At 40.9% G+C, this 15,571-nt stretch overlaps 1 protein-coding gene across 8 annotated transcripts in view; it reads right to left on the minus strand.

The window, feature by feature from the left end:
• SACS (sacsin molecular chaperone) overlaps nt 1-15,571 on the minus strand; it is a 132,017-nt gene that overhangs the window by 101,414 nt on the left and 15,032 nt on the right. For 7 of the 8 annotated variants that reach the window (XM_030562065.1, XM_030562115.1, XM_030562034.1 and 4 more), the window contains 3 exons: nt 13,791-13,888; nt 5,539-5,762; nt 3,013-3,563 (listed from right to left, as the gene is read on the minus strand). In XM_030562065.1, the coding sequence (XP_030417925.1) occupies nt 3,013-3,035 (23 nt within the window). In that variant the 5' untranslated portion in view covers nt 3,036-3,563; nt 5,539-5,762; nt 13,791-13,888. The remainder of the gene's footprint in view (nt 1-3,012; nt 3,564-5,538; nt 5,763-13,790; nt 13,889-15,571) is intronic. The other variant, XM_030562085.1, reaches the window with a different exon arrangement.

Raw genomic sequence — 15,571 nt, forward strand, 5'->3', positions numbered from 1 at the left:
AGAATGGAGTCCCCTGGCTGCCCCTGCACGTAGGAGCTGGAACAAGACCATGTAGCTGCTTCCAGAAGCAGTGTGAAGCAGCTCCCAACCCTGCTCCCTGGTTGGAGCGGGGCCATGCCTCTGTTTCTGGGAGATGCATGGAGCAGTCCCCGACCCTGCTCCCCGGCTGGAGCGTTGGAAAAGGGCAAGACCCAGACTCAGCTCCCCAGCGGGAGCTCGAGAGCCTATTTTAAATGGCTGGTGGGCCAGATCTGGCCCGTGGGCCGTAGTTTGCCAACCCCTGCTGTACTGTCTCAGATATCCTTTTCTCTGCATAACCAGCCTGCATGTGCAAAAGCAACCCCTGCTCCACAGCCAAACCACAGAATGCGCAACATTGTTCAGACAACCCAGTGACCTCTGACATCAATCTGTTAGTCTTAAATGTCAAAGATAAAAGATAACTTTCTTTCTTTCTTTGGATTCACAAATGTTTGAACACTGATATCCATTTTCTTTCCTTCATTTTACCTGAGACTCTACATATAACAGTAATTGGTGGGAGGAGAAAGTTTAGAGAGCTCTATCACACTGCAACAACCAAGGAAAAAAGGCCTCCACACCACCACTCTTTCTAGGCTCCAAGGTGGAGAAAACACCTCTTATCTGATTTTTAAAATCACCTACAAATGGCCAAAACTTGTATATCTTTCCCTCTCTTAAGGTCATATGGAGGGATAAACTCCTGCCCTAGGGATGCTGTTCAGGACAGGGAACTGTGGGGCCTGGGAGATGTGGCTCTATTTCAGTCCTTGGTGTCAGTTTAGAAGGCTGGGGATATTTCTAGCTGTACAAGCTTTGTATTTGAAAGGCTTTGTTCTCTATTTCTTGCAGATCAGATTAATGAGGAATAGACAATTTTTTATTTTGATTTAATCACTTAATACTGAAGAATATATCCTTTCCACTAAAGTTTTACAGAGTTCAAAAGGAAACAACAAATAACCATAATTAACTGTGACAAAATACATATGCAAACAAAAATAAAGTATAAAAAAATTAATACTGAAATATAAAACTAGGAACAAAATAAAATCAGACTAACCACAACATTAATAAGAAACATCTTTCACTCCTTCTGATACATGATTAATTGAGAAATCAAATAACTTGTTTTTAGGGTAGAATTCTCAAGTCATGCATAAAGCCAGCATAATCAAGTCTGTGTGGTTTGCCTGTGTGGAGTTTGGAGAGGACATCAATCCACATAACCCCAGGGTAGGCTACAAGGCTTCAGATCAGTCCCTCCACGGCCACCATTTCAGCCTGGGCTCAAATAATGACCCAGCCTCATCTACACTCCCATGCAGGGGACCCTGACCAACTTTCACTTTTCCTCTCTGCAATGGCATATTCATTCCATGTCAGTGCAGAGTTCACGGCTCAAGTGGACAGAATGTGCAGTGGCTGCTCTGTAGATCCTGCACATCCATCTGCCTGAATCACACTGCACATGTACATCAAGGGGATTCCACAGAGCAGAGGGAAGAAGGGCCTTGCACGGGCCTACCATCAATGGGTGAATTCCACCCACAGACAGCAAGAACATTTCAAATAACATCTCACAGGCCAAGTAAATATTAAATTAACAGCTGTGGTCTCAAAGGCCTCGTTTAGATTCTCTATCCATAGGAAAGTTACTCTTTATCTCAGAGGTGGGCAAACTATGGTCTGTGGGCTGGATCTGGCCCATCAGCCATTTTCAGCTGGCCCTCGAGCTCCCGCTGGGGAGCGAGGTCTGGGACTTGTCCAGCTCTGGCACTCCAGCTGGGGAGCAGGTCGGGGGCCGCTCCACGCATCTCCCAAAAGCAGCAGCATAGCCCCACTCTGCCGCTCCAGCTGGGGAGCAGGGTCGGAGGTCATTCCATGTCGCTTCCGGAAGCAGCAGCCATGGCCCCACTCCAGCTCCTATGTGTATGGACAGCCAGGGGGCTCCGGTCTGCACGCTGCCCTCACCTAGAGCACCGCCCCTGCAGCTCCCATTGCCCAGAAACTGCAGCCAATGAGAGCTGCAGGGGTGGTGCCTGCAGACAGGGCAGCGTGCAGAGCCACCTAGCTGCGGCTCCATGTAGGAGCTGGAGTGGGGACATGGTTGCTGCTTCCAGGAGCTGCTTGAGGTAAGCCCCACCTGGAGCCTGAACCCCTGAGCCTCTCCCCATGCCCCAACCCCCTGCCCCAGCCCTGATCCCCCTCCTGACCTCCAAACCCCTTGATCCCAGCCCAGAGCACCCTCCTACACCCCAAACTCCTCATCTCCAGACCCACCCCAGAGCCTGCACTCCCAGCCGGAGCCCTCACCCCCCCCCCCCACTCCTCCGCCCCAGCCCAGATCCCCCTCCCGCACCCTGAATTCCTCATTTCTGGCCACACTCTGGAGCCCACACCCCCACCAGAGCCCTCCCCCCCTTCCGCACCCCAACCCCAATTTTCTGAGCATTCATGGCCTGCCATACAATTTCGATTCCCAGATGCAGCCCTCAGGCCAAAAAGTTTGCCCACCTCTGCTTTAGCTGGTAGCTAGGGAAACAGAACATTGAATTCAAGCCTTTCCAGGTGCAGTAAGTGAAGCAGCAAAATTATTTTCATCGTCATTTTCAAATATATTTGTCTAAATGCTTAAGCTAAGTGTGGATTCTACAAGTAACTTAAGAACTTAAGGTCAGATTGTGATTCTATTACTCATAGCGGTGAGCAGCTACTCACATAAGGTATGCCATTGATTTCAGTGGAAGTACTCACATGAGTAACTACTAACCAACATGAATAAAGGGATTACAATATGGCCCTTCAACATTATTGTGTAATTTTTAAGCACTTCATTTTACCTTTATGAACTGCATCTTTTGATAAACTCCAAGTTCATTTCAGGCAATCTTGCTCCCACTTGAAGCCAGTGAGAATATGAGCAACATCAGGAGTTTTGATAGTCACCTTATTCTAATCAAAGTATTTCACAAAGGTTAACTCATTTACCTGATCTCATCCTTGGTCTTCATCCTCTTTTTTCACGTGATTTTTTCCTGCTAAGAACATGAAGCAGACATTGAATTTATAAATTAAACAAATTCTTTTTTTATCTTCTCTGCTTGAGTGTCGTTGTCTCTTTCTCTTTAAATGTACTCCAGAAAGCCCAATCCTATGAAACCCCACTCACTGTTCACTCCATCCCTTATCTCTGAAATGTGGCTGTGCTTCTGATTGACTGCTCTTTATCCAGATTCCTTGTCAAACCTTCTGCTCTCAGTTGTTCCGCATGCTTGCTTGTCTCATTTTCAGCAACACTGGCACTTGGCAAGCACAGAGATCTTGGTTTCTTTCTGCAACTTTAACTGAATTCACACCATTTTCTTCTGTAACTGATTTTTGTCCATTTTGCGGAGAGAGAGTGAGAATGTGAAAAATGTTGTTTCCCTTTTCCTTTTCCTTCTTTTTACAGGAAGCCGAGACAATGTTGGAACCAAAGTCTGCCCTGTCTTAGCTCTCTGGTCTGCTAGCAGCCACTTTTTAACATCAGCTCTGGGGTCCTGAAAGAAGAAAAAGAAATGAGAGAGGAGAGTGACATTAATATGGAGAGGAATTGAACTGAAGGGCATAAAAAAGTCGTATCCTCCGAGGACAAGCTGCAGTTCCTAGCTCTAAGTGAGTCATGTTTCTAATTATAAATGACCCTGTGCATTACAGTACTTGCAAGCACGTGGAGGGCAGAAACAGAGCTGTGCCTTTTTCTCCCCCCATACACTACTGTAAGTATCCTGACTAAGAGGCAGGTTTTCAGTTTCTCCCTCTGCCTCATTATGCGCTGCAAAAGGCTCTTGGAGAGCCTAAGAGCCCCTTGAAGGGTTTTGGCCAGAATACTTTTGAAGAGTTGTTTTGCCCTTGGAATAAACTAGACTGCAGACAGAGGAGGCGATTAGATAGATTGCAGCTAGGTTTACAGGGGAAGATGCAAAGTCTTCACCTCCTATCCCCACTTCCAGTTATATAGATCATCCTCTATGTTATGCTGTCCAAATACTCAGTATAGTTTTCAGGAACAATGTACACATTCCTTCAAACTGAAACACAGAATTTACTGCTATTAGCAACCTGAATAGTGCCTACTTGATGCAACTCATCTACTGCCAAATTGCTTAACTGATTCATTCACGATGCATATATAAATGAATTATGCAGTATAAAGCCATTTTTAGCCCTTTCCAGCTTCCTACATTTGTTTGCCCAGTGATTATTTTTCTTCCCCTTAGTTTGTAAAAATGCATTTTCGTTTAAGGGGGAGAAAAAGTGAATATATTCCCCAGTCTTTCACTCTACCGGCTCTCCTATTACAAACACACACATCCCTAATAAGTGAGGTTCATCATAAGCCAAGTGGACAAGGTTTGTAGAAACTCCTTAAAATATTGACAGCATTTCACTGTTCTGTCTCTGTGCAAATGTAAATTATTTTCTGTCTCTCTGACTGGGCTCTGAGCTAGTAGGTCTCTTCTTAAATGTATAGTCATACATGTTTGTTTCCAACTAGCATCCTGGGGACCCATTAGCCACAAATCTAACCAGAAAATAGCCGAGGCTGTGCTGTAATATGTAAATATGATCACTGTGAAATTATCAGATTAAAATACAAATAATCTGGGTTTTTTTGTTTTGGCTTGAGGTTTTGCATTATTTAGGAATCTATTTAGTTAATTTGTACATGAAAACCAAGGGAATGTAAAACTGAGAGGAATTTTCAGTGATGCATGTAGGGCAGTCTGGTCCAGTATGCCGTACCAGTAAGATATTTGTAGCCGATATGCTGTATTGGAAAGACACAAGAAGGGCAGAACGTAGGGCCACCAGGCGGCCCCACACCAGCAGCTCCTCCAGCACGGCTCTACCGCACCTAGACCTGCCTCTCCAACCCTTCCATGCAGCTACGTCTCCTGTCTGGGGTCTGTACAGCATCCCCGCCAGAGGATAGGGCTGGGGGCAGTATAAGCCACGTTGGAGGAGCTGCTGGTGTGGGGACACCCAGCAGCCCCATGTTCTGCTCCTTTCGCTGCTGCAGTTCTGGAGAGCCCTGTGGTTCAGAAGTCTCCAGCACAGCCGGAGGAGAACAAAGCCCCCACAGGTAACAGGGGATGGCTCATGGGGAGGGGATGGGAGCGCATGGGGGCCCTGGGCTGGGAGCGGTGAGGAGTCACGTGGGAGGTCACATTCAGAGGTCACATGCCTCCCTTTGTGTCCTTCCCATGAGTGCAGTGTACCAGTAAGAAATTAATTCTACTTGCACCGCTGATGATTTTGGAAATGGCATTCCCAGTGTAATGTCTTTGCAAATAAAATCTGGCACATATACTTTTCCAGGCCTTTCAATAAATGGGCTCAGCTTGTTTTTCTGTCTATACAAATGTTTCAATATTTGCATAGCACAGAGTCCAACAGAAAAGTAACACAATCTTAGGTGCTACTTAATTAGTTACAACCATTTATGCAAACCAAGGAAAATCTTGCCCCAACCTTGATGGATGTGGAGAACTCCGCAGAATGTGAAACTGGTGCAATTCTACTGCAGAGGGAGACAGGCTCTAGGAGGTCACACAGAGGTTGTGCACCTTCTTTGCTGTGGAAAGCTCAACAATTCAGGGGTTCCCTGTGCACTGTGATGCAGGAGCACTTGGAAGTCAAGACAAGGGAGAGCCAGCGGAAGAGCAGGGCCAAGGTATACACTTTCCCCAAAAAATCTGCAGAAGAAAATAACTTATGAGAAATTTCAGGATGATTGATTTAGTTTTGACCATCCTGGGTAGTGGGAATGTCAAAAAATAGACTTAGAATAGAAAGCTAATCACAACCTTAACTACTGAAAGACCACCTCTCCATAATTAATGGGTAACACACTTTCCCAGAAGCTATTCTCCATTTCTATGCTCAGTTTAACATGGGTTTTCCTTTATTATGTTGATCTAGGGAATTGTTTGACTTTATTTTTGATTTTGTGCCCAACACTGTACATGACCTGAATGCTGAAAAAGAGGTATGCTTTACAATACTCAAACTCAACCCCATTGTCCTGATAATGTATTAATAGCTGTGAGCAATCTATACCCCCTAGGATAAATGAAAAGCCAGATGTGCCAGGGAATTCATGTGTTACTCCTATTAGTGTTTAAATTCCCATGGAAAACAAAAGTACGGACTAGTATTCTTGACAACCGTAGATAATCAAGGAAATGAGACACTACAATGTGCCTAAATGCAGTTTAGATATAATTGATTCACTCAGAAGCCAATTTAGCTGAAGAGGAAGTTAAACCCTGGCCAGCAAAGGCAGATCTACACTGTGAAATTTACATGATAATCCCAAATCCGTTTGGTTTTGCCTGTGTAGATGGGATCAAGTGGTGGTGTAACCATGTTACTGGATCAAATTACAACCCTGATGAACATCATGATATGATTCCAGTAGAGTTTCCCATGGTAGAGAAGAAAGACAGAACTTGGTTGTCAGCTAGTAGACACAGACAGACCCTGTAGCGTTCCCTGGTTCTCTAGCTCTCTGACTGCTTAATATGACCATATAAGGTCTTCCTAGGTGCTGGCCTGGATAAAATAGTCATGGAAGGATTGCTGTCTACACCACAGTCTCTGCCATGTAAGTTGTTTAACTGATACAGATAGGCCCTAAACCTCCTTCCAGTGCATCGCACAAATTCAGTTAAAGAAAAGATAATCCCAAAAATTTAGAGCTTGATTTTTAAAAACAGTCTTCAATTTTGCAGATGCCTGCAATTAATTGTGGATGTGAAGTTACAGGCATAGATACTAATGTTTAGATCTTAAATTACTTAATTTTGCCTGCCAATCAGGTAGACATTGAAATTTTAGTAGTTGTGCCCGCAATTCACTATGCCCAATACTGGAGGCTCATTTGATAACCTCCCGCCGCCCCCTTCATGCCTCTGAAAATGGGAACCACTGTATGTTATATACATGCTAGATGCGTCTGAAGAAGTGAGGTTTTTTTACCCATGAAAGCTTATGCCCAAATAAATCTGTTAGTCTTTCAGATGCCACTGGACTCCTTGTTGTTTCTGTGGATACAGACTAACACGGCTACGCCCGATACATGCTAGATGTTGTAATTCACTTCAAAGTAACTCTTAAAATAGCTAAATCAAAATCTTTAAAACCTCAACTTGGAGCCTGGGGAGCATACATAGCACAGCCCATAAAATTACTGAACACAGTCCAAAGTCTAGAGGAGGTGGCAATTTATGAGCAAAGGGAACAAGGTACTAATACAATATATGGTTTATATAGTTTATAAGTACAATTGATCACAGAATCATGATTGATTTATGTTGACTTCTTCTGATATGAACTACGCCATGAGAATCCCAGTGGGAAAAGTCCACAGTGATGTGTCCTCAAATAGAATAGCAATAAGGGGCAGTACAGCTAAAAGAATGAGTTGTGCTAGCCAGTTCAGCCACTTGACTAAGGTGGTGGGAGGATGTGCATATTCAGAGCATCCACTGAGCAGCCTCCATTAGGTAAGTTCATGTGGAACCTTGGCTGCAACTGCCTCTGTCATCAACAAAGTGGAAAATCGAAGTTATGGCATGGTCAATAACCCAGGCCCAGCTACATCTCCATGCAGCACCAATAGGGGAGCATCTGGCCCACAGTATGGAGGGGAGAAAAGCACAATTGTTTTATTTAATAACATTTCACCAAAAGCAAAAAAGGGTTGAACAGCAAATTGTACATTGAATGGTATTGTGCAACTCATATTTGAGCCAGAGTGATTTCATATTGTGGTGTGAAGGTTTTACCTGCAAAAATGGTGTCCACTGTGGCACATGCTAAAAACATGTACTTAACCATGATATTGAACCTGAGAGTGTGGGCGAAATAGATCTTTGAAAGAGAAAATACAGGTAAAGATTAGGAAACATAAGTACTGAACAATGAGATGACAGGAGCAGCATGGTCTAGCGGATCGAGCATAGGACTAGAAGCCAAGTACTTCTGAGTTTTAGTCTCTATTCTGATATCAATTCGTGTGGCCTTTGGCAACTTATTTAAACTGTCTGGGTCATGTTATCTCGTTTACTCCAGTATAAATATAGAGAAGCTCTATTGTCTTCAAGAAAGAAAGAAAGAAAGACAGACTCTGAGAATCTTCAGCTCAGTTACAGAAACAGCAACTGTGTTTCAGGCACAACAGGGTGTAGAAGCTTGCATCGTAACTGTCTACAAAGCGCCTGACTCTGGCCGATATCCGAATACTAGCTATATACCAAAACATATTTAACTTCAAATGTACATCCTTCGTGAAAACAAATGGGATAAAGAATGACACCATAAAAAATACAACCTGTGAATCTTTTGTATTAGAAACAAAGAAATTTAACTACAAAATGGAATACCCAGGTATCAAAGTACTTGTAGAAAGATGTACAATTTAAAGATTTACTGTAAAAAGCATGCCAGCTGGCTTCAAAGAGAATTCACAGTCAAGGTTACTGCAGCTATTGTACAAATGGACAGAATTTTGCTTTTCATAGATAATTGTCCTATAAATCACAGGCAGAAACTTGGAACAGGTCTGACAGGGTGTAATACAATAAGATGCCAGTAAGCAAAATGTGCTGGAATGGGAATTGTCCCAGTCTTAATATGCTTATTGTCAGGGAAATTTAGGGCAGCAATATCAAATGAAATTTTTGGGCCAGATCCTCAGCTGCTGCAAATCATTGTTGCTAGTTGAGGACATGACTGTATATTGTATAGCTCTTCATAAAGAAAATATTATTTTACAATCTGTCACTGATAATTTCAAAAATTATAATATTTAAATAATAAATTACCCAAGAATTAAAAAAAAATTATAGTCGAACTATAGTCTTGTTCATTTTCCCATCTGAGACCAGTTGAACATTTTTCTACCCCAAATTAGCATTTTTTCCAAAGTGCAAAAACTTTGTTTAGTGCATTCAGTGTAGCAGGAGTTGCTGCCTTTTGATAAAATATGAAAAATGCATGCACAAATGCCAGTATTTATCGCAGAAATTTCTGACAAGGTAAAGGACTGATCTTATAGTCTTATTGTCCCCAGTGCTGATCTTCTGTAGGCAAGCAGAATTGGTATGGGAGTTCAATAGTGGTAAGACTGGAATTAATTCCTCTTAGGTCACAAAACAGCAGTAAAATTATTATATGACAACTACAGTCTCAGGGCTGCAACAACCTCTGTGATTTCCATGGGAGTTCAGTCATTGGGCCATATAGTCACAAATTCATCAAACCTCCCTCAGCTAGTAAGGATGGAAGTGTATTCGCCAGGAAAAACAAGGTTTGGATCTCTCTCCCTCCCAATACCGCTGTCTGCCAGGACTTCTGCACCCATTGCGGGGTGAGAACATTTGCTCCATTGACTTTCTTCTCCTGTATAAAAAGTGCAGGATCAGATCCAAAATAAATTTTAGGGAGAACACTGAGGCTGTATGCAAAGTTTTACTAGTGGACTTTATTATTTGTATTGGCATAGCACCTAGCAACCCCAGTCACAGACTAGGACTCCATTGTGCTAACAAAAAGACAGTTCCTGTGCCAAAAATCTTATCATGTAAGTATAAGACGAGACAAGTGAATACAGGCAGGTGAGCAAAAGGAAACAGTGTTTTCATCTTGAGTAATTTTTTTCCAGACTTTTCTGTATTCATTTTTATGCTTCACAATCAGAGGATACCACAAGTCAAAGTCCTGCTCTTTACTCTCCCTCAGAGGTGTTAAATTAACTGACTTCAGGAGTACTCTAATTATTTCCAGAGAAATACTTTTCATTATTACTGCAACAAAGATGGCAAGCCCCAGTGGCAACCCAGGAAAGAATAATGTTATCATCAAAGGTTACAGAGGCTGTGGAAATGTTGTGGAATTTGTTGTCCTATCATTGCTCTATGGAAGAATACAACTAAAATAAATAAACATGACTAAATAGGAGCCACATTGAGAAGACCAGGACCAGAAGGAGAAGGTGGCTAAACCTCAGCCATTGGGACAATCTGTATTCCTGATAGAAAAAGCTAAGACTAACCTCACAGTTCTATATAAACAGAATATGATGAACAGAAGTTTATTGCACACTAACACTGCAGGACTTTAATTTCAAACCTGCTCTAAGTCTATACTTCACAGAAATGTTCCTGAGACCAAACACCAGATCAAAACTACTCCTCTAACAGAAGATGTTTGGATCAAGTACAGAGTACGATATTTATTCTTAGGAAATATAGGTTTGGGTTAAGTCAAGCAAAGCTTTCCTTATCAATTTTATTATTTTATATTTCCAGAGAGTCTATGAGAGTGCAAACCTTGAAGAGGAGTAGATGATTCTGACACAAGGGATTTGCAATATTGCAGTTAGGTAGAAAAAGGGAAGTATTTCTTAAGAGGGTGTGATCATGCTCAAGGATGTGGCTACTCTGAAACCACTTCCTAAAGAGGTTGCTAATTTACAATTTATAGGGAGTGAAGGCACATAAAGGAGATATTAAACTGTGCACTAATTATCACCCAGTTAAGCTGACATCACATGGTATGAAAGCATGGAAGAAGATGACTGAAAGGCATCTAAGTGGCACAGTTGAAATTTAGAAGAGTCAGTACGGGTTTATGATGGGAAGGAGGAAAACTACTCTACAAATCCTCATAGAGAAGTTCAGAGAAAATAGACAGAACTGCATGGTCTTTGTGGACTTGGAGAAGGTGTACAATTGTATAACAAGAGAATTGGTTTGAAGGAGCTTGCAACGGAGAGGCGTGCAGAAGGACATGTCTGTCTTAACACCATAGCACTTCCCCAAAATAATTCCTAGAGCATATCTTTTAGAGAAACATCCAAGCTTGATTTTAAAACTATCAGTCATGGAGACTCCACCATGAACTTTGGTAAATTGTTCCAGTAGTAAATTTGTTAGTCTCTAAGGTGCCACAAGTACTCCTGTTCTTTTTGCGGATACAGACTAACACGGCTGCTACTCTGAAACCTAGTTAATTGCACTCACCGTTAAAAATGCGTACCTTATTTCCAGTTTGAATTTGTCTAGCTTCATCTTCCAGCCGTTGGATCAAGTTATAACTTTCTCTGCTAGACTGAAAAGTCCATTATTAAATATTTGTTCCCCGTGTCAATACTTATAGACTGTAACCAAGTCACTCCTTAATCTTCTCTTTGTTAAACTAAATAGTTTGAGCTCCTTTATTTGATCACTATAAGGCACGTTTTCTAATCCTTTAATCATTCTTGTGGCTCTTCTCTGAACCCTCTCCAATTTATCAACATCCTTCTTGAATTGTGGGCAACAGAACTGGTCACAGTATTCCAGCAGTGGTCACATTAGTCAAATACAGAGGTAAAATAACCTCTCTTCTTCTACTTAAGATTCCCCTGTTTATGCATCCAAGGATCACATTAGTTCTCTTCACCACAGCATCACACTGGGAACTCATATTCACCAGAAACCCCACATCTTTTTCAGAAGCACTTCTTCCCAGCATAGAGTCCCCTATCTGTAAGTCTGACCTACATTCTTTATTCGTAGATGAATGCATTTACCTGTATTAAAATTGATATTGTTTGCTTGTACTCAGCTTACCAAGCGATCCAGATTGCTCTGAATCAGTTACTTGTTTTCTTCATTATTTAACACTCCTCCAATTTTTGTGTTATCTGTAAATTTGTCAGTGATGACTTTATGTTATTTTCCAGGTCATTGATAAAAATGTTAATAGCATACGGCCAAGAACCAATCCCTGTAGGATCCTACTGCAAACACATGAACTCAGTGATGATTCCCTAGTTACAGTTACATTTTGAGACCTATCAGTTAGCCAATCTTTAATGCATTTACTGTATGCCATATTAATTTTATATCATTCTATTGTTTTTAATCAAAATGTTATGTGGTACCAGGTCAAATGCTTTACAGAAGTGTAAGTATATTATGTCAACACTATTACCTTTATCAACCAAACTTGTATTCTTGTTAAAAAAAAATCAAGTTAGTTTGATGGAATCTACTTTCCAAAAACACATGTTGATTTGCATTAATTTAATTCTTTATTAACTAAGTCCGATATCAACTACTCCATCATTTTTCCTGGGATGAATGTCATGCTGAAAGGCCTATAATTACCCGAGTCATCCTGCTTACCCTTTTTAAAAATTGGCACATTAGCTTTCTTTCAGTCTTCTGGAAATTCCCTAGTATCCCAAGACTTATTGAAAAGCTACATGAACTGCCTAGCAAGCTCCTCAGCCAGCTCTTTAAAATACTCTAGGATGCAAGTTATCTGGACCTGCTGATTTTAAAATGTCTAACTTTAGTAGCTTCTTTTTAATATTCTCCAGAGGTACTAGTAGAATGGAAAGAATGCTATCAGCATACGATGAGACCATATCATCTGTTTTGTCCCCAAATATAGAACAGAAATATTTATTGAACACTTCTGCATTTTATGCATTATTATTGATAATTCTACCATTTCCATTTAGTAATGGACCAATGCTATTGTCAGAATTCATTTTGTTCCAAAGATATTTTTAAAACTCCTTATTGTCCTTAACTCTGCAGGTCATAGATTTCTCTGTATGTTTCTTGGCTTCCCATATCAATTTTTTTACAATTCCTAACTTCTTTACGATCAACTTCCTCTCTCTTCCATTTGTTATATATTTTATTTTTTACAGCTACCTTTGCTTCCCCTCAAATCAGGTCAGTTTTTTAACCAGTAGAGTTTTCTTCTTAACAGGGGGATTGTGTTTTTTGGGGCAACTAGTAAAGTGTTCCTAAATTATTCCCCATCATCATTCACATTTTTCTGATTAAATTCTTCCTCCCAGCTGATTTGGCTCTTTATTCTGCTTGCTCATTGTAAATGTACTCAAGTCATAATCACTTGTACCTAAGCTACCATTACGTTTTAGTTCTGTGATTGGTTCCCCTTTATCTGTTAGGATAAGGTCTAAAAAACAATTCCCCTGTGTTGGCTGCAATACTTTTTGAGTTAGAAAATTGTCAGTGATAATAGTTAGAAATCCCAGGGATGTTTTAGTGCTGGCAGCATGAGACCTCCAGCATGTCACTCAAATAGAAATTCCTCGTGATTACACAGCTTTTTATCCTACATATTACAGATAGGTGCATAATGAGTTGGTCATCCAGTTTCCTAGTATGATTTGGTGGCCTGTAGCTGAAACCAGCTAGTACCGCATCTTGCAATTTCTCTGTTAGGACACTGATCTATAAGCATCTTTCTTCCAAGTTATCAGTGACTCAGAAACAGGTAATGCCACTTTTGACATAGAGTGCTACCTCCCACCCCTTTTGCCCACTTGATCCTTCCTAAATAGATTAGAACGATTGATTTTAATATTCTACTAATCTGAATCATCCCACTAAATTTCAGTAATCCCAACTAGATCAAATTTATGCTCATAAAATCAGCAATTCCATCATACACATAAGTGAAAATATACAAAGGGAACCATCTTGGAGTATGCTGTTCGCCGATTACTTAGTGATATGTGAATAAGATTGTGAGACCTTGCAAACCAACCTTGAACAGTGGCAACACAGTTTTGAGCAGATGAGACTTAGAGTGAACACTGGTAAAACTGAGACTATGATAACAGAGGGAGGGGACCCACCATCAAGGATATTACCAGCAAAGAGCTAAGTAGAGTGAAAGAATTTACACACCTAGGATCAATTGTTGAGGATAATGGTGTCTTCCTGTGTGATGTCCAGCATTGTATTAAAGCTTCTTGGTGCAAATGACAGGAGCTGACTTCAGTTTTCTATGACAAAAAGAGGCCAATAAAAGTTAAAAAGCACATTGTATAAAACTATAATTTGACTCATCCTAATGTACGGAACAGAGACTTAGCCAACCACAAGAAAATAAATCAGAATGTTCTCCACCACGGAGATGTAGCTGCTGAGATGGTCAAATGGTTGGATGCTCCATGTTAGGAAACAACATGAAATTGTGAGGAGCCTAATGCAAATTGCCCTAATTGAAGCTAAGTTGAGGGAGGCTAGGCTACATTGATATGGACATGTCCAGCAGAGGCCCAAGAGTTATATTTATAAGATGGCCCTTGCCATGATCTTGGATGAAAGACGACTACAGGGGGAGACCAAAGACTTGGTACCTGGATAGGATATCAGTGGACCTTAGAGGGACCAATTTGCACAACAGTCAGGCATACAATCATGAGTTTTGGAAGAAGGCTATAAAAATTGCCGATGCCATATAGGGGCATGGCAAGAGAGAAGAAGAAAAAGGGAATAAAGAGCACCTAGATTTCTGAGTGAATGAGTTTTCTATTTTTCTTTGTTCTGTCATTATCGGAGATCATCCACTTGATAATATATAAGGATGTATCACTTTCCAGGATGTGAGAGAAAGCATTAGTGCAGAAGCCACCCCAAGGCAGACAACAGAAAAAGGAACATAGGCCCAGATCCACAAATGTATTTAAGCTCCTAACAGTTAAGAGCCTAAATATCTTTGTGGATCTGGGCCAAAATACCTACTAGTGAAAAGGAAGATAACAACAACCTGCTACCGTCGGAGGTAAAAGAACAACAGCTGTTGCTGGAGCCAGGCCAACTACCAGGAAGGTGTGCTGGAAAAGGCTAATTTAAAGGGAAAATCCAAAGAAGGGCTTTAATTGATAACCATGCAGTTAGAAAGCAGGTAGCTTGTAGGGGAAAGACACTGAAGTTCAATCTTTCTGAGAGATGGGAACAGGTGAAAGACAGCCTGAGCTTGCCAAAAGTAGAGTAGAGCATGCTCAGGCTAGTACATCATTCTTTTGTTACAATATGTTGTAATAAACATCCAGTCTTTTCTGGACAGAGCTGTGCTTTCTTTGCTTGAGGTTTACCACTCTACTATCATCTAGCTAGCCTGTTTTTTTTTCTTGCCAAGTTTTTCCCTTAGCTCTTCTGCAAATTGCCAGAAAGCTAAGGAAAGGGAAAGGAGAACATTCCTACATGCAACTATCTGAATGTGGTGTTAAATAGACTGCACTAAAAACCTATATCCTAGCTTTAGAATGGAAGGGAGAATGGAGCCAGAAATGGTTTGACAGAAAAAATTCTGCACAACAGCACCACTATCAGGTTTTATTAATAACCTCGAAATGAAGCAAGACTGGTGGGAAAAGCATTACTGATCAAGTGCTATCAAAACCGGACCTCCCAAGATGATTGAGTAAATGAATGCTTTTATAAATGCTATCTTGGTCTTTTTTGTTTTGTTTTGTTTGGGGTTTTTTTATTTTAATTAGATTTTGTTTGGATATAGATATTAGTACTTTTAACTATCAAAATTGACTCCCATGAGAACTTTTCTAAAAAGGTAAACCAGAAACCTCAGACATGGGTTGTTTCATATATTACCTTTGGTTGAAGTTCCAATAAGAATATTTTACATAATGGAACTTTTCAAAGTATTACACAAAAGAACACTT

Source organism: Gopherus evgoodei, chromosome 1 (genome assembly GCF_007399415.2).
Source record: "Gopherus evgoodei ecotype Sinaloan lineage chromosome 1, rGopEvg1_v1.p, whole genome shotgun sequence".
Lineage (NCBI taxonomy): Eukaryota > Metazoa > Chordata > Testudines > Testudinidae > Gopherus > Gopherus evgoodei.